The sequence below is a fragment of the Pseudorasbora parva genome, chromosome 12 (genome assembly GCF_024679245.1).
Source record: "Pseudorasbora parva isolate DD20220531a chromosome 12, ASM2467924v1, whole genome shotgun sequence".
NCBI classification, from domain to species: domain Eukaryota; kingdom Metazoa; phylum Chordata; class Actinopteri; order Cypriniformes; family Gobionidae; genus Pseudorasbora; species Pseudorasbora parva.
The window spans coordinates 9,932,423-9,956,674 of NC_090183.1; the positions used below are offsets into that span (position 1 = coordinate 9,932,423).

Sequence of the window (24,252 nt, forward strand, 5' to 3'; positions counted from 1 at the left end):
TCTATACGGTAATTTCTCAACTGTGAGACAGAGTCGCGTTAGTTATGACGCAATCGTTAGCCTATTTTTACAAAAACAGCTTCTACGGGGCGATAGTGTAAGATACAAGGTAATGGAGCCTTTTATGCATTGTCGTGTTTCTTTAGAAATAAACAATGGACAAATGGAGTCTTTAAACGCCTCAGATGTAAAGTTATTCACTGTCAAAGTGACTCAAAAATGAATGGGAGTCAATGGGATGCTAACAGCAGGTGATGGCTTGGTTAGCAATGGCCGCCCCTATGGGTGGAACGCTTTCCGAGTGCTAGATTACCCCCTTGGTATTCCAGCCTGATTTCAGCTCGCGTGACAAGGTTGCCAAGTTTTTACAACAAAACCCGCCAACTAATAGCCCTAAACAATAGCTTCTTGGGGGGTTCTCCTGGGGGAAAAGGCATTTGGGGAGTAAAACGTGTTATTTTGGCATGGTTGCCTGCTAAAATTTGCACTCATGGGTCTATATATCATAGTTGCTCCAACCCGCGGACATAGAAAACAACCCACGGGGGAAAAATGTGGACTTGGCAACACAGTTCAGTTGAACTATGTTGACATTTGACAATGCGTCGCTTCGTTGCACTGATTTGTTGTAGGTCTATCCAATTGATGTCTTTTCTGGTTCGGTTGAAACACGCCCCATAATCACAGCCCAATGGAGCAGTTTCAGACTCATATTCTGACTAGAATTGAGTATGACCACGTCAGGCTACAAATAAATACAAACCATCCTACAAATTGCATGTAACCTAGACAAATACCAAATCTAGTCCACACAAATGCATAAATGTTTATGATCTCTCAACTTAATTTTCTCCAGAGCTTGGTACACGACTCCCTCTCGTGACATATGATGCGATGTTGAAAAGCTTTTAAAAGATGTCTTTTAAAAGCATTTTGAATCCTGCATTACCTTTTCATATTGCATTTTCACACAAGGTTATATTCATCTTGTGGAAAAAATGTAACCTGCAATATAATATGCTCTTTAATGCTATTGCAGAGAGAGACTATCCTTTCTGCTGAAATCACAAAACAAAATCCACAGAAATGTGTCCCTGCTCTTAATATACAATCATTGATTGTAATGAAAAAGAAAAAACTGCGATCAGGTTAGAACCCAAAACCTTTAGCATAGTTTAATAGGACTTCTACCACCAGACCACTATGGAATTCAAATTCAAATGTTAATAGCGGATCAGTGTATTTATTCACCAAGACGAAGAATCTCTGGATTAATAATGTGACAAATTAATACAAATATCATGAACAGTCCCAAAAGGCACTCATTTCCCAACTAGAATTAAACCTAGAAATTTGTTCACTGTTCTGTTTCTTTATGCTTTATAATTAAAAACAAAAATTCTGCCCAAACTGTATTTGTGAGAAAATCTGTGAGTTGTGTTTTTCGTTGCAAAGCAGTTCGTGTTTCTTTGCAAAATGCTGGATTTGTTTAATTATGGCACAAATCCTTCAATTGCAGTTAGCTCTTATTTGTAATAAATCGGTTAACAAAACAGAATTACACGATTTGGAACCAAGTCAGCATAAATTATATTTTTGTTAATGTTTTGCTCTTCTATTACCAGACTGGACTTCTGGTAAGTCTAAACGGAAATAAAACCCACCAAAAGCCAGTTTTTGTCAAACTCAGAAGCACAAGCATTCACTAGTTTAAAACTGTGTGTAGTACATTATAGACAGAGCTTCATAGAAGCTTAGTGTTTTACATTTCATTTATATAGTTAACTCATTTCATGGTTAACGATAACTAAGAATATATAAAACAAGGTTAACCATTCAGCCTTTCAATTATCAGCACAGAACTTAAACCATTAGATTACACCATTAAGAAAATACATTTTGGAAATTGGTTCAAAGAGTTATGCTGTCTTTAATTCAATTCTGCTGTGTTTGGAGAAACATTAGAGGTAAAATTGAGAGTACAAAAGAAAACGCTTTAATTAGAAACAATGAAATCATGTGACATTAAAAGTGAGAGAAATTTCAATGGTTTCAAATACAGTCAGTCCACTACCATTTTACTGGAAATTTGTACATTTTTAGGCCTACATCTGTGTTTTACAAACATACCAAAAAGTGTTGAGTATGCAGGGAAAATACTGTATGAAAGAAGCATTAGCAAATACATTGAAAAGTACCAAAAATAAAGTTGAAAAATACAATTTGTTTTACACACCCACCACCTAAAGTGAGATCTTCAAAACAATGCAGGAATAAAAAAATGATAATGGAAAAAAAGGAACAACTTTGCAATAATGTGGCATTCAAGCAAGACTAAGTGAGAACTCACAAAACATGAACAATATTTTATGTAATTAAGGCAAACAGTCTTAATTTTAAAACAAGTGCCAGTGAAAATTAAATGGAAAAGGCTTAATTGGTGCTGAAGTGCTCTAGAAACAAAATGGCTGGAAGATGAATCTCTCTTTGGCTTCTAGATCCTGCAAATCCTTAATTACGTAATATTGCAAAAGGAAATCTCTTCCCATTATCAATTATAAAATTTTCCCAACATTTAATTTACTTTGTAAATGGATAAACACTCCCATGTAAAATATAAATAGCCAATATTTATTTAATGCATTTGAAGACAGTTGAACAAATGAAACGTTTCAGTTTCACTGAAGATTCATTAACCCAATTTCTTATTGTTTTTTCTTTTTTTTATCTTGGATGCAACATTAGTTTTATGGCTCGAGTAATTGTTTGGCTCAAAATCTGCTTTAAAACATTGAAAATTGCAGTGAAAATCCCATTAAGGATACAGTTGCCTTCAGAGCATACAAAATTCATTTAGACAAGCTTGGTGAAAAATAAGAGCTCCTCATCTGGTACTGGTGAAATTCACTCAGGAGTTGGCTCTGACGCATCACTTTTCAGATCGTTCTCCTCATCACTTTCCACACCAGTGCGTCCAACTGCACGCCGTACATTAACGGTGAAATCTCCACGCCTGGAGAAGACATGTTTTACATAAACACTAAATGTGGCATCGAAAAGTACAAACAGGATAGTTATACCTGTAGTTATGGTATCAAATCAGTCTAAGCAGCCAATTACGCACCTGAGTTTGTTCTTTAGGGTGCTGACCTCTCGGTTCATAGAATTAGCAGATTCCGTGGCATCTTCCAGCTCTCTCTGCAACTTTCTGCGGGAGGCGTTAGCTCGAGCTGCTTCCTCCTCAGTCTCCTCTAGCTGCCTCTTCAACTGCTTCATACGAGTGTTCAGCTTCTCAGCCTGACAAAGATGAAGAAACCATTATAAATAGCACTCAAAATACAAGGTTACCTTACCACGATACTTACCTTTCAGATAAATATGACAATGACAAAAGCCTTGAATTAATTTGAAGCGCATTATCAAAACATCCTAATGTGAACGTTTATCCTTTAGTGTGAATGAAAATCATCCATTGGCTTGGTACTAGTTTGAACACTTTGTATTTTAAATTCACTCCAAAACCCACCTCATTTTTGAACTGATCAGCACTGCGTCTCTCATCCTCAACTTGCAGTAACACCTCTTTGAGTTTCTTCTCCACACGTCGCACCTGTTTAGTGGACTGCTGCCTCTCCCTAAAGAGTTTAGCAGAGAGACAATGTAAATGTCACTGACGAAGGGCATTAACACAGACCTTATAACTCAAGCTGACAACTGACAGGTTATTGGGGAAACCGAGGTGCTGTATAGCCTACATAACTAGGTCCATGAAGATATCCGTAGCATGCCAGTACCTGTGGAGTATTTGCATCTAATAACCAACACAAACCATCTTTACCATTACTCACTTCATCTCAATATCCAACTGCTCTTCAAGCTGAGGGATCTTGGCCTCCAATGCAGCAATGGTGGACTTGTACTTGCTCTTCACAGCTGCTTCCAACTCCTGAAGCTTCTGCTTTAGGTCCTTGTTCTGGCGGTCCAGCTGAGAGCGCAAACCCTCCAGACGCTGGCCATTACTACGCTCTGCAGTCAACTCCACTGTAAACTGTTCAGCCTGTGCCCCCCCCCCCAAAAAAGAAAAGAAAAAAGGAAGCAATTAGCAGCAGAGCATCAATGAACATACCACAGCTGAAATTCGGAACGCCTTAGATGCAACAACTATTACATTAGGCTTTCATTACTCCACCTGCAGTGTTGCTTTCTTCAGTCGATCATTGACCAGCTCCACGTTGAGATGTTCTTCCTCGAGTTCCTCCTCAAGCTGAGCAATACGTGCCTCCAGTCTTCTCCTCTCATCACTGCTCAGTGAGCTATTTATATATACAAAAACACATTTAAACCACTCAACACTATAAAATGCCAATACACTAATTTTATTTTTAGGACGCATCATCTGGGGCCTGTACCATGATGGTAGTTTGACAAACTCAGGGTTACAGGATTAGTTGAGTTGACAAAACCAAACCAATGTATTAAGGCTTTGTTGGTCCCATGATGCTGATCATCAGCTTTCTCGGTCCACTCAGGCTTTGATCCTGAGTTCAGGAGTTTAGCTGTGACATCAGCCAATCACACGCTGTGGAACTTAGATTAACTTCTCACAAGAGAAGCAGTGAGATAAATTTCTCTCTTCTGCAGATTACTACATGATTGAAAAATATTGAGAATTAAAAAAATATATATACAGTAAGAAGAGAAGCTGTCTGAAAGAGGACAACAAAGAAAAAAAATAGTATACGTCAATGTAAGTAAAAGTTATGAAGTTAGTTTAGTTGATATAGAGAAAATTGTACATTTAAGCTCAGTAAGCTTTTTTAATAGTTTTATTTATTGATTTTAAAGTAGGCTATTAATATTAATTTTAACAAAGAGCCTATTAATGATTGATTAACTAAAATGATGAATGTGTAATTGATTAAGGGTATAATTACACCATATTTGATATCTAAATCATTCAAAATTATTATTATTATTATAAATAAGCATTGTTAAAAGCCGGACGCTTTAGTCTTTAAAAACCATTTGCTATGTAGTGACCTTTAAAGCAGCACTAGGTAACTTTTCAACCTTCATAATATATTTTTTAAGACTCTTGTGATGATGAATCGACTTACAATAGGTTGAATGACACGTCTGCCATAGCCTGACGGGGTCTTTATCGTACTTTTAAACTTCGGGTTTCGGGTAGTATAACCCGAGAACAAAAAGAACTACAAAATTCGACTGCTTTACGGCATATACGTCACTTCCACCAACACACACACTTCCTTACATTCAGACGTGCGAGCCCAACTTTGTTCGTCGGATAATATAGTCATGTCCGAAGCAGCAGACACAAATAAGAAAGAAAAGGTTTTGTTGGAGGAAAGCAATAAGAGGAAACGAAAAAGTGATGGGATTAAAGGCAGGACGAGGATCAAAATGTGACCAGCGTTTTCTCGTCGGCGTGAGCTGAAGGAGGCGTGCCCGACCGATGCGGTCCTGCTTGTTACGGTGAGCTACCACTCAAACATTGAACTGAAGTATCATATAGATTCTGTAAAACGGTAACCAATAGACTACAATAATGACGCTGGCTTGTAAACGTGAGCATCGTGATTATTTGGCGTTTGAAAAAAATAAAACCCATGAAATTATATTCATATGACATGCTGAAGCATATGCCACTGACTGTAACGTTACCTGGGATGAAGACATTTCACACGCGACGCCAGAAGAACTCGAACTCCTCTTGCAGTGTTCAGGGGAACTGTTAGTGCTGCACCGACCCGCGGGACGCTTTTATGAAGTTATTTGGCCCGCACCGCACCACTGTATATATTTTTACAACCCGCCGCGCACCCGCGACCATTAAATAGACATACGGGGTCCGCGGGTTATGAGACGAGCCACGCATCACTAGTTCAGGGCTATCAGGGCTGTCATGTCAACAAATGCACGCGCAATGGCATCCCCTGTTGTAGGATTACAGAGCTTACGACAGTAGTTGAGGACATTTTTTTTCCAAACTGTAGGGGGACCCCGAGAGGAAAAGTAGCCAAGTGGGGCTTTAATTTGGAGTAGAAACAGGGGGAGTGACTTTATTGCATTAGAAGTGTGTCACTTTACTCACTGTTGATTGGTCCAGTTTCAGTTTGAGATCTTTTAGCCAGAACATAACCTGCCCTGGAGCAGGTTAGCTGTGGAGCGCAAGTTACTATAGCGATGAACACTGCTAAAAGCCAAACTATTTTAAATGGTACCTAAAACCTAGGCTTGGCACAAACTAAGCTTAAACAAATCTGGCTAACCAGCTAAACTAGCTTCATGGTACAGGCCCCTGGTAGGGTATCATGCACCAAGCAGTTAATCACAATAACAGCAGGTAACTCACTTCTTGGAATTCTGGCTATTGATCTCATCTTGTAGCTCATCTCGTTCTTGCTGGATTTGTCTCTTTGCTCTGTCAGCAGCAGCCAGATCCTATAGATATAAAAATAGAAACATTTTTCACATACCTAATCCTTCCATAAAGAATCCTTTGCTCTTAAAAAAAAAAAAAAAAAAAAAAAAAAAAAAAAACTAAACACAAAATCACCCTAGAAATACTTTCTAGTTACAATTCTGACCCAACCTGAAAAAGTACAAGACAAACCTCATGTAGCTGAATGATCTCGGCCTCCATGCTCTTGATCTTGCGCTCGTTTTCTTTGGACTGGTTAAGAACTTCATCTCTGGATAGACGCAGATCCTCAAACTCTCTCATCTGTTCTTTCATCTGGGCCTGCAAAGAAAGAGAGGGAATGACAGGTACCATGTTAGAGTCATGAATTTAGTGCATTAGGTGATTTTATTCATCAGACAAAAGTACAGACCTGATCTCTGGTTCTAAAAACCAAAAATATGTCCATATCAAATTTAATACAAAAGTGATGCAGAAACTTTAGATGCAGTTGTTTTACCTGCAGCTTCTTGAGCTGTTTGAGGGCCTCATCTCGAGCCTTGTTGGAAGAGTCGATCTGAGCAGCCAACTCCGACAGATCCAGCTCAAGCTTCTTGCGCACAGATACAGCCTGAACTCGCTGTTTCCGCTCATCTTCAAGCTCAATCTCCATCTCGCGCACCTAACACATTACAGGATCAGTAGTTTTTTTGGATTCTCAGAGTTACCCAACATTAATCAGCGTTGTTTTCAATTGGGTAAGCGAGCAAATACCTGTTTGACTAGCTGCTTCCGTTTCTCCTCACCCTGCTCATCTCTGGCCTGCAGGTCTCGGTCAAACTGAGCCTTCATGGCCTGCATGTTGACCTCCAGACGCAGTTTGGCATCTTCTGTGAGCTGCAATTCATCCTCCAACTCTTCTAGCTGAGTCTTCATTTCCTCCAACTGCTGTTCCATTCCTCGCTTGGCACGCTCAAGTTCATGCACCTTAAAAAGAACAAAAGTGTGCACAACTAAGAGAAGTGGTAAGAAAAAATCATGACCTCCCTTTTAGCAAGTTGTTGCCAAAGCGAACCAGATGAGGGCGTTATATTTGCCCACCAGTCAAACTTTTAATCATTGTGTGATGATTCTTACCACATGCCAATTCAAAAACTAAAACCTGCTTCACCATAATGAGCTAGATCTTTAGGGATTATAATTTTTTTATTAAATCTCGGGTGGAAGACTTCATAAATTGATGCAATTAGTCTTCTAGGATTTTGTAAGTGAATTAAATCTTTAAATTAATAGATGCTTTGGTTATATCTTGGCTTGTAGACATTAGCTCTGTTCCTGAAAACCATAGCTCTTTAACACTTGAATAATTTAACAGTTGAACCCACTTTCTCCACCGCTTTAAATTTAGTTCAGAAGCAGCTCTTACGTTATGTCTTCAATGCCTTAAAATGCAGTCTAGGCTGGGAGCTCGTGTTTTGGAACAGAGCTCTGGTCTTAAAACACATGCACTGCGTTTCACATACACTCTTGCCAGCATCATCCTTGGATGACACCAGGTCCTCCATCTCAGTTTTGAGCTGCTTGTTGACCCTCTCCAGTTCATCCTTCAAATCAGAAATGGCCTCCAGCTCTCGGGTCAGAGTCAGGGTCCTGGTCTCCTTCTCACGGGCATCTGCCTCGGCACGATCCCTTTCCTCAGCATACTTCAGAGAAATACTCTTCTCCTCTGCCAGCATCTGAACAAATTGAGGTATTGAGGTACAAAGAAGTGAAACTTGTAAACCCCCTTTTTTTTTTTACTTTTAAAAGCATCCAGATAAGTAGCATTTAAAATACCCCATGCAATAGGTTCATAAATATATTTCTGCTCCATTTACAGACAAATACCATTCTGTACCTGGTCAAACTTTTTCTGCTTGCGTTCCAGCTCCTGAACTGTCTGACGCAGATGATCCTGGTCTACCAGGACATCATCTAGCTCCCGCTGTAGACGGGTCTTGGTCTTTTCCAGTTTATCATAGCCAGCATTCCTTTCCTCCAACTGCTGCATGATGCTTTCCACCTCTCTTTGCAATTTCTTTTTCCCATCCTCCAAGCTCTCCAGGGATTGGGCCTCTTGCTCAACCTTTTTCTTCATCTCTGCCAACTGAAAAACAAAAATGGAATAACACTTCTAAATCTAAAAGTCTAAGTGAAATAAAAAAAGCCCTCAAATACACAAACAGCTCCTAGGCCAGCATTATCATCCACACACACCTGAGCTTGAGTAGTGTACAGCTGCTTCTCAACATTTTTCTTGCTCTCTTCTTCCTCCTCCAGCATTTCTTTCAGGTTGTTCTGTTCATCTTCCATTTGCCGAAGACGCGTAGAGAATGCAAGCTTCTGCCTGGTCTCCTCCTCCAGCAATGCCTAACCACACAGGAAACCAATATAAACTAATTCACAATTAAGTCTTATTTAACTTGTAACATGTTTAGCTCAACATTAAACCTTAGCATGAACTACTTGTGACAAACAGTACAGTCACTCAGCAACCTCCAATGACAAGTGTGTAAATAATGCAAAATTGTACAATAGTGTATAACCAAGTTGTACCTGCGTGTCTTTAAGTTGAGATTCAACAGTAGAACAATCTTTGGCAGCTTTGATGGATTTGCTCTCCACCTTGGTTAGGTTTCCATGAAGAGCATCAAGCTCCACCTACACATTAAAATAGATTATAATTTTATTGATTTGTAATAAAGTAGGCACAAGTTTGCTCTAAACGGATCTCATATACAAGAGATTTATACTTTTTAATAATTGCATATTTTAGTCTCAATACCTGCATTTTAGCCACTTTATCAGCCAGTTCCTGTTTCTGTCTCTCACTCTCTCCATGTTTGACCTGCAGCTCCTGGAGCTGTGATTCTGCTTTCTTCCTGCGGTGCTCAGACTCATTTTTACCTTGGGACACTGACTGAAGTTCAATCTTAAGCTCATTGCGTTCACTCTCCAGAGCCTGTTTAGCTTTGTCCACAGATGCTTTATTCTGTGGGACACAACAGTAAGAGTTAGTCAACACTTCTACAAAGGTTGCTTTTGCAGATGGAAAGAAAATCTATTTCTCAGAGACACCATCTTACCAAAAGAAACTGGTGAAATAGGAAAAACAAAAGATTCATCCTAATGACTGCTAATATGTACAATATGCACATATTTTAAAAGTATTTTCATCATACCAGCAACTTTTTAAATGAGACACTCATAGGATCAGCACTTTGTTGTTGCAAGATTTCCATTCACTAATGATTAAATACTGTAGGAGAGGCACATGGTCTCACCCTCTTGGATTGCTCAAGCTGTTCATTGAGCTCCTCAAATGCCTGGTTGTGTTTCTGTCGCAATTCACTTAGCATCTGTTCATGTGAACGAGCCTCATCTTCCAGAGTCTTCCTCAGCTGAGCCACTTCAGTCTCTCTTTTTGTCCTTTAGATAGGAAAAGAAGGATTTTTAAAATGATATAGGAAAATTAAAGTAGCACTAGGTAACTTTTCAACCTTCATAATATATTTTTTAAGACTCTTGTGATGATAAATCGACTTACAATAGGTTGAATGACATGTCTGCCATAGCCTGATGGGGTCTGTATCGTTTTTAATCTTACTTTTAAACTTCGGGTTTCGGGTAGTAACCCGAGAAAAAGAAAAGAACTACAAAATTCGACTGCTTTACGGCATATACGTCACTTCCACCAACACACACACTTCCTTACATTCGGACGTGCGAGCCCAACTTTGTTCGTCGGATAATATAGTCATGTCCGAAGCAGCAGAGACAAATAAGAAAGAAAAGGTTTTGTTGGAGGAAAGCAATAAGAGGAAATGAAAAAGTAATGTGATTAAAGGCAGGACGAGGATCAAAATGTGACCAGGGTTTGCTCGTCGGCGTGAGCTGAAGGAGGCGTGCCCGACCGATGCTGTCCTGCTTGTTACGGTGAGCTACCACTCAAACATTGAACTGAAGTAACATATAGATTCTGTAAAACGGTAACCAATAGACTACTATAATGACGCTGGCTTGTAAACGTGAGCATCGTGATTATTTGGCGTTTGAAAAAAATAAAACCCATGAAATTATATTCATATGACATGCTGAAACATGCCACTGACTGTAACGTTACCTGGGATGAAGAAGACATTTCACACGCGCCGCCAGAAGAACTGTTCAGGGGAAGTGTTAGTGCTGCACCGACCCGCGGGATGCTTTTATGAAGTTATTTGGCCCGCACCGCACCACTGTATATATTTTTACAACACGCCGCGCACCCGCGACCATTAAATAGACATACGGGGTCCGCGGGTTATGAGACGAACCGCGCATCACTAGTTCAGGGCTATCAGGGCTGTCATGTCAACAAATGCACGCGCTATGGCATCCCCTGTTGTAGGATGACTGAGCTTACGACAGTAGTTGAGGACATAATTTTTTCCAAACTGTAGGGGGACCCCGAGAGCAAAAGTAGCCAAGTGGGGCTTTAAAGTATTGCAAAGCCTATATGCAGACTACACACGTTGTGTAGGGCCCTGTTAAATGTGCATGTAGTTGCTGTCTTAATGCTTTGTCTGCCCTCTAGCGGGAGGAAAAAAAAGATTGAAAAAAAGGTATGCAAGCTAGATTTATACACACATCATAGTTTTGATTTTTATATCTTCGGAAATGAAAATAAGTTGTTGAAAAATCTCAAATAAGTCAAGCCCAGTTAGTTTTCTTCAAGTCTAACCTGAGTTCTTGCTGAGCAGCAGTAGAGTCCAGCGTGTCCTCAAGTTCAGTCTTCAGAGCTTCCAGCTCCTCTCCCAGGTCCCGGCGGTGTTTCTCTGCTTTAGCACGAGCAGCTTTCTCCAGCTCCAGATCTTCCTGCAACTCTGAGATCTGGGCCTCAAGCTCACGAATGTTTTTCTGGGCACCATTCTTCAGAGCAGCTTCCTCTTCAATCCTACAGTGAAAAACGAAAATGACAAAAAGTAACAAGTTAAACAAAACAAAATACAACAATTAAGGGAAAGTGTTACATCACGTAGAAGTGTAAGTGATGGACAATTAGATGAAATGGCAGTAATGCTGCAGGAACCCACGAGACTTTTTTGTTACGGTTTCAAATTACAGCGAACAAAAACATTTCACTTACCTTGCTAGTGCAGCCTGGAGCTCTTCCTCTTTCTTGGCCAGTTGGGCACGGAGCTCTGCAATCTGAGCCTGCAGCTCTGCGATCTGATCATGCAGCTCTGTAGAGTCGCCCTCCAACTTTCGCCTGTTCTTCTCCAACTCTTGCCTCAGCTTCTCTTCCTTCCTTAAACGATCTGAGCGTGAAGGAGAAAGGTGGACAATTAAGATTTTTTAGAGATGGAGCAAAGATCATTTGAGGGCCCAGAATGTGCTTACCCTCCAGGTCAGTAATCATGGCCTCATGTTTGTTCTTGAGTTTCTGCAAACTCTTGGATTTCTCTTCCTCTTCAGCAAGGTTAGTGGTGAACTCTGAGACTCTCTCCTCCAGCTGCTTTTTCTCCTGTAAGAACAGATAAGTGCATACAACCATCACTATCAGGACAAGAAGCATTGAACAGCAGTTTTTACAGCAAATTATGCACTCATTGCAGCCAGGTTGAAGAGATGACCAACTTTACATTAAGATTCGAAATTGAGAACTGCTTTAAAACAAATTAAAAAAAAGAAACCATGAACTGGTAACTTTTTTCAATTTCACCTAAACCACATGTAGTAAAAATATTTTGGGAGAAAGTTATTGTAGTTGCATTTAAATATTACAACATTTTTGTAACATGAATTGAATTGTTCAGGACTAAAATCATTGGGGGACTCAATCTGCTTGATTCCACCAGATTTCTGATGTGATTTGAACATTATCATTGTTGATTTATGTAAAAGCAGAAGATATTCTTGACAGACCTTGGCAAGTTTGGCATTTTGGTCATCAAGAACCATAATTTCCTCTTCAATCTTTTTCAGCTTGGAATCCATGGTGACTTTCTCCAACTGCAGCTTCTGTCTGGCAGCCTCCTCTTCATCCAGTTGCTGCTCCAGATCCTGAGAGAGGATTTTAGGTTCTTCAGTTACAATTACAAGTGGACAAGAAATCAACTAATGTGGTATGAAGCTCTAAACACAGACCACCCAAATACAAAACTCTAAAAATCCATTCATCAATGTTCCTCTTACCGAAATGTTCTGTTGCATCTTCTTCTTCTCTGCCTGAAACTGTGCGACCCTCTCCTCCTCTTCCTCCAATCGAGACTCCAGGTCATGCAGGACATCCTCCTGCTCATGCAGACGTGTAGCAAGACGTGCCCTCATCTCTTCAGCTTCTTGACACAGTTCGGTCTCAGCCTGCAACTGCTCCTGCAGTGCCATCTTCTCCGCATTTAACTGTCACAGGGAACAATACGTTTATGGATGCCAGGAAAGAATAAACATCTTGTAGTGGAGAGGAAAAAAAAAAAAACATACGTGTTTTTGTTTGGCCTCAAAATCTTTCAGCTGATTTTCGAAATCCTGCTGTCTCTCCTTCATCTTGATCAACTCTTCCTCTCTAGCAAACATTTTCTCTTCGTTTCTGGTCACCTGCAGTAAAGGCTTCACCTGAAGAAAGAAAAGATGGAAATATAGCTTTTAGATCTCCGATTGACCTTATAAACATACAGGTTTTGAGCCTCGATGTATACCTTGGTAAAGAGGCGCCACCAATGCCAATTGCGGAGTTTCAAATAAGCTGCACAGTTTCTCTGGATCACCCTCATTGCAGTCAGCTGCTGCTGCCTCTTAGCAAAGGCTCTACATTAAAAAAAAAACCCCACAAGTTGTCATTGTCAAACCGTCCTGTTTAATGAACACCTCAGACCTTTCTCCCAACACTTCAGAGTTATTAAAGAGAATAATATTGGCGCTTCTGCTTCCCTAAAAACTACAACAAAAAACCATTCAGCTTAAGTCATTAAAGGCAGCAAACACAGACCATCATTTTTAGTGCTTCAATCTCCTAGCTGTATCTGTATAGAAAAGCGACCTGTACAAATGCAAATATTTAAGTATATCTACCTCCTAGCAACATAGCCTCTACACCAGGCCTGGAAGGTGATGATGACATCCGTAATCTTCATATCTCTCTCTTCTTCCAAGTGTGCAAGAACACCAGCCCTGAAGAACACTTTACTTTGACCTATACGGAACAAGTTCGAATCCAGCTCCAGGGTTTTGATCTGAGAGGGAAAATATTTGTATTTGTATGCGTATGCATGCTTTAGACAAGACTTTTTAAACCAGACCGATCTCATACAAATTCGCATCTATAGCACGCGTTGTATTTATCGTGCAAATTTGTTTTTACGTGCATATTTTAAACTGTTTGAGTGCATATGATAACGCACATTATAACGCGTTATATGCACGCACCTCACACCACTAAACCTACCCAACAGGGAGACGATGCGCATTATATCCACGTAAAAACACATTGATATTTATGTATATATATTTATATATAATAAAAAGCACAATAAATACAATGTGCTAAATATAGGCATTTCATGAGAATGCATTGTTTTAAACACTAAAACGTATCAATCGTCAAAGCTGAAGAGTTATATAACTGTGTGGATCAACTCTTACCATGAGGACACAGGCCTGCTTCCCATCCATAAAACCCTTGGGGATAGCGTTTGGTGTGAGGATCTCATATCTGAAATTACATTAGGTGAAAATAAATTAGAATAGAAGGACTAAGATGATTCAAGAAGTCTATAGATGCTAAAGTCAAGCCCTGCTTCTCTGGATATGCATAACTCACTGCTAGGTAGTTGTTACATCCCAGGACATATGAGTGCGTTTTATAATTATGGTGTAGGTTTCATTATTTGTTGTACTGTGTGTGCTGTCAATGGACCCAACTCTGCTGGGAGTTGTAGTTTTTGTTGTACGTATTGTTCCTGTGTATTTCCTGTGTTCCTTTCTGTCCTAATCAGGGTGATAGACCTACCAGGTGCTCCTCTTGAATGTGAAGAGCTGCCAGTATGTATGCAGAACAAGAGATTCCTTCTCCTAAAAAGATGAGGGTGAAATATTGCTGGTCCCAGTGTGGCTTTGTTGGTGTCTTAAGCTTAAATGTGTTGTGTCTGTAGTGCGCAGCTTTGTCATTTGCCCACTATTGAGTGTTGATCATTAGATCATAAGAGAGGCAGGTGCCATTTTCTTGTGTTCTCTTTCTCCTGTGTTTGCTAGTTAGGAAGTAAGTAAGGTAAGAGTTCTGTTGTTTATTTGTATGCATTACAGGTCAAGTTAGACCTCCTACTACCAGGTAGCAACCTTTTTCTGTTGTTGTTTTAGCCGACAACAGAATTAAATTTGTTGGAATTGTTTAGAGCTCTTTTGGCACTGTATACATGTCATCCCCTGCTCATTGTAAATAAGTGTATTGGAATAACAGAACAATTCAAACCTCTGTCACTACTAACCCTTTCTTTAAAACATTACGTACCTTTTGCTCCTAGAAAGGTAATTGGGAACGTAACAACAGCATGCAAAAAGCAGTACGTCAGTCATGCAGTTTAAATACTCAGTGTTCATGATAATCCAAATACCTTTGTCTGAACTCTTGGAAGACAATGCGGTTGGGGAACCCTTGCCTACAGATCCGAATTCCTTCTAGAACTCCATTACACCTTAGTTGTTCTAGAACCAGGTGGTGTGCCAGTTTGCCAGCCTAAAAAGAGAAGAACAGCGACTTAATTGCTAGAGGCCTCAAAGGAAGCATAGACCACTTGTATAAATGTGTTGGCAATGGGATGGTGTAAAGTTTCTCTCTTCAGACCTTCTTCTCGTGGTTGGGGATTATGCATCGGACAAAGTTAGGGTTGGTATTTCTGAGAGTGGTCATCAGATTTGTCAGCTGCTCTTTGTACAGCTGTCCTACTGTACGGAACATTCCCTTACGAGTCTTGACAGCTCCATGCATGGATTCAGCCATTCCGGCCACTTTGTCTAATCCCACAATTCTGTCCACTGATAAAAAAAAACCCCATTATTGCAGGAAACCAACACAAGAATGTTCAATATGTTTTTGCCATGTTTAATTGTAGAGTCTTTATGTGTCCAGGATGAACATTGGCAGACAACCTGCATATTACAAACTGGCAGAATCAGACTCACTTTTCTCTATGACGACCTAAAAGCCTGACACACAAAAGCTCAATGCAGCAGGTGGATTGTCGTCAAACTTTAGATTATTAGCGATTTCTGATATCATTCCCAAATTACCATTCCTTAAATCAAACTACTGGTTAATTATCTGCAGTTTCGTACCATCTTTCCAGAGTTCAGACACAAACTTGTCCAATGACTGGTTAAGCAGAGTTGTCACATTGTCATTCAGAGGGTCCATGTTTTTCATTAGCCATTCAGTTGCCTTGTAATCGACCTGTAGAGGGACCAGACAGACACATTATACACTTAAAACATTCTCCTTTATACAGTGCTTTGTGTTGTGTTGCCTGAATTCAGTTGCCCACCTCAGCAATTTCCACAGACATTGCTTACCCAATGTGATTTCATTATAAATATTAGACGACCCCAGTATCACTTTACAAACACATGAACAACTAATCCCAGTATTTAAGACACATAAGAGCACTCACTTTGCCAGCATAGTGAATAACACAGAAGTCAGCATCATCCTTGAGCTTCTTGGGTTTTTGAAATTTTGGGTTGTTGCCCAATTCCTGGACTACTTTCTCCACAAAGGATTTGTCTGTGGCTTTGGGAAACCAGCACTCCTCATCCAACAGAGCCAGGATTCCTGGAGGACCATTCTGATGGGGGAAGAAAAAGAAATGAAAGGGAGGCCAAAGAATCAATAAATAAAAAAGGCATGCAGGAGGGTTTGAAGCGAGAAAAATTCTGAAAAGTTTGAAGAGAAAAAAAAGAAAAAAAACCTACAGGCTTCTCAATGAGTTCAATACATGGCTGCAGATCGAGGCCGAAGTCGATGAAGCTCCATTCGATGCCTTCACGTTGGTACTCCTCCTGCTCCAGGATGAACATGGTGTGGTTGAACAGCTGCTGAAGCTTCTCATTGGTGTAGTTGATGCAAAGCTGCTCGAATGAGTTCAGCTGCAGAGAGAGAGTTAATAAGAGGACCAATTCTAAATAAAGAGAATCAAACTACTCAAACAATCAAGTGAATCAAGAGAAATATTTTTCCCACAACCCTTTCATACCTCAAAGATCTCAAAACCAGCGATGTCCAGGATTCCAATAAAAGAAGCACCTTGACGCTTGGTCTTGTCTAAAGCTTTGTTGATGCGCATAACCAACCAGCGAAACAGTCTCTCATATGTGGCTTTGGCCAGAGCCTCCACCGCAAACTCAGCCTGTTCCTGAGTCTGAGCCTTCTGAACGCAATCACGGCCCACTTTGATGCGTGGTGTAAGAATGGCACGTGTGAAATCGGTCACATTCATACCCAAGAGATGGGACACCTTTTGGGCAGCTAATAAATATAAAAAAAATGGACGTGACATCAGAAAAATATTCCAGACTAAAATAAACAATATGTATATAATTTAAGAATAAAACCATTTCTGGTGCAAATACAAGTACTAGTAATGAAATTAACGTGGGCTTAATATGTAATGCAAGTTAATGAAGAAAGTTAGACCTGTATCATCGGGCATGGAGGCTTGGTCAGAGTTGCGTTCCTTCTTAAAACTCATGTTTCCTAGTTGCAGCACAGCAGACACCACCTTCAAAAGACCTGGGACACAATAACAAAACATACATTTTCTCAGACACGCGGCAATAAACCCATCACTCCTCAAAAGTAAAACCCCAAACCTCAGGTTACATAAATATATGCTAGAATAGCTATATAGAATAGTTCCCAGTATGAGAAACTGGTGAACTTCCATCGGATTCATGAAAGATGACACACCTTTAGCTGATTAAACACACTGTAGAGTGATTACAGATGAAAGAATGCCTTTGAGTCTTTATACCTGTCTGCTCCTCCTCGGGGATGCCCATGATCTTGAAGGCATCTATGGTTTCAGCAAACAAATCTTTATCCTGTTGTCCAGGAATAGTTACATTTCCATTTGACATGAAACGGTACTTATTGTAGTCCTCTAGGCACAGCTCAGCTGTAGGAGTAGAGAACAATCTTTATAAACTTTTCCTAGAGCAAACGATATGGTCACATAGGTATTCAATATTAAATTCCTAAAAAAAATGTTGCTGTATTTTCAGAAAACAGTTGTTTCACATCAAGATCCAGGCGTTCAATTAAAAAAAAAAAAAAATAAATAATAATAAAAAAAAAAAAAAAAAAAAAAAAAAAGGCCCTAACACTGAATGTATGGTTCGAAAAAATTAGCTTAATTTCTTCTTGGCATGAAATAGTCCTCACCACGCAATTTGTCTCCGGCTCCTGATAGCAAGTAATAGAAAATATGAAAGGCCCGCTCATCTTTGGCCTGTCTGATCGCACGAGACTTCTCTAAAAGATCTGAAATATGCTTGTTAGGGGATTAACAAGTCAAATACATTCTGCATGAGACCTTTAAAAATGGCAATAAGCTTACAATACATATTTTAGTTTCCCCAAGTGGTGGTTCATTCAATAAAAAGGATACAGGTCTCAATATTGGCTCCAACGATGTAACCATTGACATCAAAGTTTATCCTGATAAACTTTCCCTGTGAATAAAAAGCTCATTGATTGTCAAAATTTAGTGGGACCCTTTAAAAAGGAGACAACTGGATTTGTCTGTGCAACACTTACAAATCGAGAAGAATTATCGTTCTTCACCGTCTTGGCATTGCCAAAGGCCTCCAGAATTGGGTTGGCTTGGAGCAATTGTTTTTCCAACTCACCCTGACAGACAAATAGTTGATCAAAGTTGATAAAATGAGTGCATTTGGAGAAAAGAAAAAAAAGATTACAATTCACAGTTGCAGAACTAATAGGGCATTAGTGAAACAGACAACATCTTGAAACAAAGGTCCCAACCATCAACACACAGTAGACCCAGATTTGAAAGTAAAAGCTTTGCCTGACAACTCAAGCACAGTTTTGCAGGCAAATACATTCTTCGACTACATTTATATTGCTAAAAACCATACGAGCATTAAACTTTGTTCCACACCAGTGTTAGATTTTGCATTAGCCGAAGCAGTTAGGAGACTTTGCAACACAACACCATATAATTAAGCCTGTAGAAACCATGGTCACATGACCAGGAAAGTGGGGTGTGTGTACAGCAGGAAAAGTGAAGGATGGTACGTTTGGACAAAGAGGCGTATAACTCACATGTGACAGGGCGACATTGCTCTGCAGGATAACAAAAAAAAAAAAAAAAAGTCTCAAAATATGGACAAAATTAAAGGGGACTCAAATTCAGAACATTTTCAACAGTATGGGGCAACATTCACCAACTGGATACTTGTAGTATTTTTAAACAGGAATACATGAACAAATATGCAGGTATTTCACAGTGTGATTAGAGATCCAGTGGGAACAGGTCTAGGCCTGATACAGGAATGTGATAACCGAATTCTGACTTCCTTGTCCAAAAGACAGAAGAGCATTAAACCCTTAAAACACTTCCTTAAAGGAAAAAGGGAGAATGAACAACAGGAATAGATAAAACTGACAAATCAACAAAAAACATTTACCACAAAGGGGGCTGGAGCTTTTCAATAGCTGATATTAAAAAAGGATGTGGTTATTTATTTATGAGCAGTTCTGCCATGACAAAGAGCACATGAATTAACATTCACTTGTGAACGACTTTTCCATGACTCTGAATCCATGTGTTACTGGTACGTCAGTGCACAATATTTTTGTAGCTTTTATGCAGTGTAAAACCACCAATGGTTTCAGACAGGAGTGGCGGTTAAGATGGGAAATGGGAACTTGAATACTGTGAATGCACATTTTCTATGTCATGAGCACACTGCCACAACCCTGAGGAAAAAAAGCATTGTACTCACTTGGTCTTTCTTTGTTTTGAATGATGATGCTACATGTGCAAGGTACTGAATAACTTTTTTGGTGTTTTCAGTTTTTCCAGCACCAGATTCACCCCTGAAGAAAGAATTTGTTTAGAAGACAATACAATGCTGGCCATTTTAATACTTTATTTTGGTATGTCACAAGTGCCAGGTCAGGCTTACGTGCACAATATGGACTGATCCTCACGATCTAAAAAGATCAGGAAAAATAAATTAACAGTGCTCTACCGGATGAACAGAAGAGCCATTTTGGCCTGAATAATACTAGGTCACGCAGCTAAAGTTCTCACCCTGCATCATACTCCTGTAGGCCGTGTCTGTAATGGCGTAGATATGAGGGGGCATCTCATGCCTCTTCTTGCCTTTGTACATCTCTACGATCTCCTCCGTGTAGATGGGCAGATGTTTATACGGGTTTATTACCACACAGAAGAGGCCAGAGTATGTCTGAAACAATGAGTTACACATGCAATTCATCACAAAAAAGCTCATTTGTTTTAAAGGCGACTAATCTTGACAGATACTCTTTAAACATTAACTAATCAGCAATCACAAATAGCATTAGATGATTCTAATGATGGTTTAATGATGCAAGTAATGATGAAACAATTGTGTATTTTTAACAGTCGTTTTGTGCACTCTACCACTACCATTTTAGTCTTTCTGCTTTAAAATTTCACATTTAATTCAATGTTACTTGCAGTTTCTCTGCATATACATTTCACAAAGAATTATAACTTGAGTGAAAATTGTTTAAAAGTAAAAGTTAATCAATCCAAATTCTTTAATGTACAAGATCATGCATCATAATTCTGACACATTTCAGCCAGACTTACATAGATGAGCCCAGAGTAGTATCTCTCCCTCAGGTTGTGCAAAACAGAAGCTTCATTCAGGCAGGTGAGCTCCGCCATGTCCTCCACCTTGCTGAACTTGGGTGGGTTCATCTTCTGGATGTCATCCTTGCTCACCTTTATCTTCTTGCCAGAGTCGGCCAGCTCCACTATACATTCATCTCCAGTCTCCTCTTTGAGGGAGCCGGCCTCAAAGCCAAGCTTCTCTGAGGGAACCCACACTAGCTTCTTAGAAGACCAGTCTGCCTGTGCCAAAGGGTCGTTGATCGTGTTGCGGTCGGCATAGAGGAACTTCTCTGCGTCTGACATTTTGGCTACGTGCGAGGGAAAGATAAAGCATCCATGGTTGAATTGAATGGTAGTGTGGTTTTAAAAAGTTCTGCAGCAGTAAGTCACATTAACAAGACTAATGTTAAGGGGGGGGGGATCTGAAAATTAAAACCAGCATGACGAGGATTGTACACAACTTCCTCAATTGTACACAAACACGTGACTCATTCAAACATCTGACTCTTGTATGTGTCAATATTGTCCAATAAAACTACAACCACGCCTGCTCAGACTTCTGAATGCCTCCCTTTCCCCATTTATTCTTAAAAGGTAAATTCCTTTAACAACCCCAATTATAATTCCATAAATCATTTCAGAATACCATCAAACTGTTTTATAACTTCAGATTACCAAATATAAGTGATTGGTAATGTGTTTGTTGGGATAGAAACTAAGTCTGACTAACCTGGAAAGTGGTAAAACACACAGTAAGTGGGTGTGCGCATGTTAAACATTTTCATGCAGAAATCATGATTCAGCAACGAGTTCACAATTTAGGGGAAAAAAAAAAATCTACAACTAATTTAAACACCGCATCTAAAATAGTCCCATTTAGCTAATGTGCATCAATTCCTTAGCCTACTGTGTGCTGCTAATGCAAACATACACAAGACACACGCTCCTATTGCTTTGAAGTAGAGAACATCTGCTCTGAAGGAGCAATTCCTAAACAAGTACTGACAATTTCATTATCTGCCACACCCTGTGGAAGACTCCAGAACTCAGTAATTAAGATCAACACCTTTATTTCTTCTGAAAAGAGAAACAAGAGTAACCTAATGTGTCTTAAACAGCTTAGAGCACTATGCATGTTCGCAAATGTTTAATAACTGCATCTCAAGAACCCACTAAAACAGATCAATTAATTATGCACAGTTCCTTTGGAAAAGGAACTATGTCAATTGGAAAATGTAAATTAGGCATCCCTATTCCCTAACCATACATATCTACTGCTACGGAAGAAACCAGTTTGATACGACTCAATGATGCCATTTTGAGGATTGCTAATGGAACATGGTCAATTTACATTACAGTATATGATCAGACTAGGGGGTTATACATTTTAAACAATTTTTTTAAAAGCCAGAAATGTATGTGAAAAAAAAAAAAAGTGATGTGTATGTGAACATTTGTTTCTTTAGCAAAATTTGCATCCAGTTACCACTGTAAACAAAATTGCATAATATAAATAGTTTGATTTCCTTATTGAAGCACTAACACAATCAACATAACATGCCTGAGACAAAAACAATACACAAAATTCCAAATTTGCAACTCCATGCCACTCACATTTTTAACAGATTCTGAGATCTCGTGCTTTTTTGTCCCCCCCAAAAAAAGTTGAATATGAAATGTCCTTGCAGTCTAATGAGTTTTAAAATCGTACGAGTTTAAAAACCGCAATATTTAAAAAAAAAAAATTCTATCCAGCAGTTTACCCGAGAGTTGGTTGCAAACCATTAAAACTGCTGCAGAAAATCAGCTGCGAATTTGTAATATGGTTATCGGATAAATGTAACGCCAATAAAATGAAAATATGTTGTGTGATTAAAATCTAGGGCCCTAAAGATTTTTCTAATGTGACTGAGGTGAGTGAGTATTGCAATGTTCCACATATACCCGTCCCTCAGGGGCAGGGAAAGAGAGGCTCCTGGGAGTCAAAGTTCTCTGCCTATTCAGACTATGAATGCATTTACTCTGTCAGTGACCTCTAAACTTGCTTGAATCTGTTAATTCCTAGTCGGGCCGGAATTGTCAGGCTGACAGTCCACTAGAGTAGGAAAGAGACCAACAAGATGCTAAATGAGGTGTGGAAGCCCTTAGAGAGGCATCGAGAAAGTGAAAATAGATGACAACAGCTTTAGTGTACTGTTGAGAAGGGATAAGAAGATTAGCAGGGTGTCATCTCTGTCTGCAAGTTCATTAGCTGCTCAAATACAGTCACTGTGATTAAATACATGACAGCACGTGCACCTGCACATGACGCTGTTGGGTTGACCCACAACGGGTTATCACCTGATTACAACAACAAAGGGACTACAGGTGCATCATTTACATTTAAGGGACAAAACAGTTCATCATATTTGGGCAAAGAGGAACAAAACAGCCATCAGTGACACAACAAAGAGTGAAATGGTTTCTGGAGCGTGTTGATATTGAAGAGTTGCTTCACCACACTGACACACTTCCTCTCTAGAGCTTGAATGCAAGCCCTTAGAAGGCAACATGTTAGAGCTTGCTGTCTGAACTGAAGTGCAACATAAGAACCGCAGAAAACAGCCTGAATCTGGTTAATTGTGCTCATTAAAATGGAGAAATTTACTCAAATCTTGTTATATTTAGCCAACACAAAACTTGGTAAAATATATCCATTATTTGACCTAAAAATCTAAATAAATGCACAAAAATATTTTATGCCAATTGTGTCAATTTTATGCTAGATTTTTTTTTTTTTTTTTTACTTCTACAATTACTTTTAAACCTAAAATAGGTTAATTTTTTATGTAAACCAATTAGACTCTTTTAATTTGGGAGTGAAATAAGTGAAATATGACCAGACCAAGTCAAATGAATGGGCAAATGAATTACCAAACCTATTTATAATAAACGGAGCAATATAGGTTTCACAAGATTCATTCAGTGTGTGTGTGTCCTGCCATCTCTGTGGTCACCTGCAGTGCCATACCTTATTTTATCCCTGCATCAGCACGTTCTCTCATCCCACTGATCTTGGCTTATGTTCAATCCATGCTTATAGTTCAAATGCCAACAGCTTTGAGATGAAGTCAACAACAGACACAAATGCTCACAAACGAACAGGGCATAATATTGCAGAGCCAGGTGAAAACGCTCAAGTGCAAAAGACTTCACAATATAATTAGGACACATTATTGTAACTTTGTAACTGGCATGTTGCATAACAGTTGAGGCTTCTTGTTCCGAGTATTCCAAAATGTATGTCCTCAGGGCTGAGCAAATCAAGTTATGTCTACTGCAAGAAAGCAAACTGGGCGGGTTGCATAGAGAAGACCGATTACCTGAACTAAAAGGTTACTGATAGGAGTTCCTCGTGCATTCTACTTTACATTATTTTTGGCAGCAGTAAAGCAAATAATAATAGAACTAAAATAATACATGTGATGATATTCTGGTTTGTAATATAATTCATGGAGACTACCCAAAGAAAGAATAGTTAAACAATCAGAGCTGAGCAAAGAAGAACAAACAACCATCTGTAAAACACAAAATAATGCAATTGTCGTTTAATTTACCTAAAATAATTGTATTCATCGAGCAGCAGAGCTACACGCGCGAGCATTGGCTGATTGTGCAGAACAAGTTCAGGTGCGCGCTTGCGCGCTCAGGTGAGAATGTGGCTAAATATTAATAGTTGACTCACCTGCTCTCTCTCACGCGCTGTTTGTTGAGAAGACCCACTTTGCCCAAATCTACTTTTTTCTTTAGGAAGAAAGACACCGCTGAGACCAATGTATCCGACAATCGCTGAGGTCTGTGATACGTTCCTGCTTGCTCATCGGGGTTCTGCTCTCTATAGCTTCCTCTCACGTCTCTCAGTAAACTACC

At 39.5% G+C, this 24,252-nt stretch overlaps 1 protein-coding gene across 1 annotated transcript; it reads right to left on the bottom strand.

The window, feature by feature from the left end:
* Positions 1 to 1,910: 1,910 nt before the first annotated feature.
* On the bottom strand, positions 1,911 to 24,252 carry myh9a (myosin, heavy chain 9a, non-muscle). The gene is made up of 41 exons (XM_067459019.1): positions 24,068 to 24,252; positions 20,320 to 20,651; positions 19,774 to 19,930; positions 19,646 to 19,673; positions 19,463 to 19,556; positions 18,780 to 18,800; positions 18,252 to 18,344; positions 18,103 to 18,166; positions 17,877 to 17,975; positions 17,467 to 17,610; positions 17,130 to 17,225; positions 16,690 to 16,961; positions 16,409 to 16,582; positions 16,108 to 16,281; positions 15,776 to 15,890; positions 15,285 to 15,475; positions 15,055 to 15,176; positions 14,087 to 14,156; positions 13,517 to 13,677; positions 13,144 to 13,252; positions 12,929 to 13,060; positions 12,641 to 12,847; positions 12,371 to 12,508; positions 11,846 to 11,969; positions 11,592 to 11,763; positions 11,187 to 11,399; positions 9,748 to 9,892; positions 9,249 to 9,455; positions 9,020 to 9,124; positions 8,681 to 8,833; positions 8,322 to 8,570; positions 7,948 to 8,160; positions 7,199 to 7,411; positions 6,945 to 7,106; positions 6,638 to 6,766; positions 6,377 to 6,465; positions 4,190 to 4,313; positions 3,849 to 4,057; positions 3,527 to 3,635; positions 3,125 to 3,297; positions 1,911 to 3,013 (listed from the first exon to the last, which is right to left on the bottom strand). Exons 2-41 carry the CDS (start codon positions 20,644 to 20,646, stop codon positions 2,905 to 2,907), a joined length of 5,886 nt encoding a protein of 1,961 aa, XP_067315120.1. The 5' UTR covers positions 20,647 to 20,651; positions 24,068 to 24,252; the 3' UTR covers positions 1,911 to 2,904.

Coding starts and splice junctions, on each gene's coding strand:
- myh9a (XM_067459019.1), bottom strand. CDS start 20,646: ATGTCAGACGCAGAGAAGTTCCTCTATGCCGACCGCAACACGATCAAC. Junction 12,509..12,640: donor AGATGCAACAGAACATTTCG/GTAAGAGGAACA, acceptor ATCCTCTCTCAG/GATCTGGAGCAGCAACTGGA. Junction 11,400..11,591: donor CTCCAGGCTGCACTAGCAAG/GTAAGTGAAATG, acceptor TTTTCACTGTAG/GATTGAAGAGGAAGCTGCTC.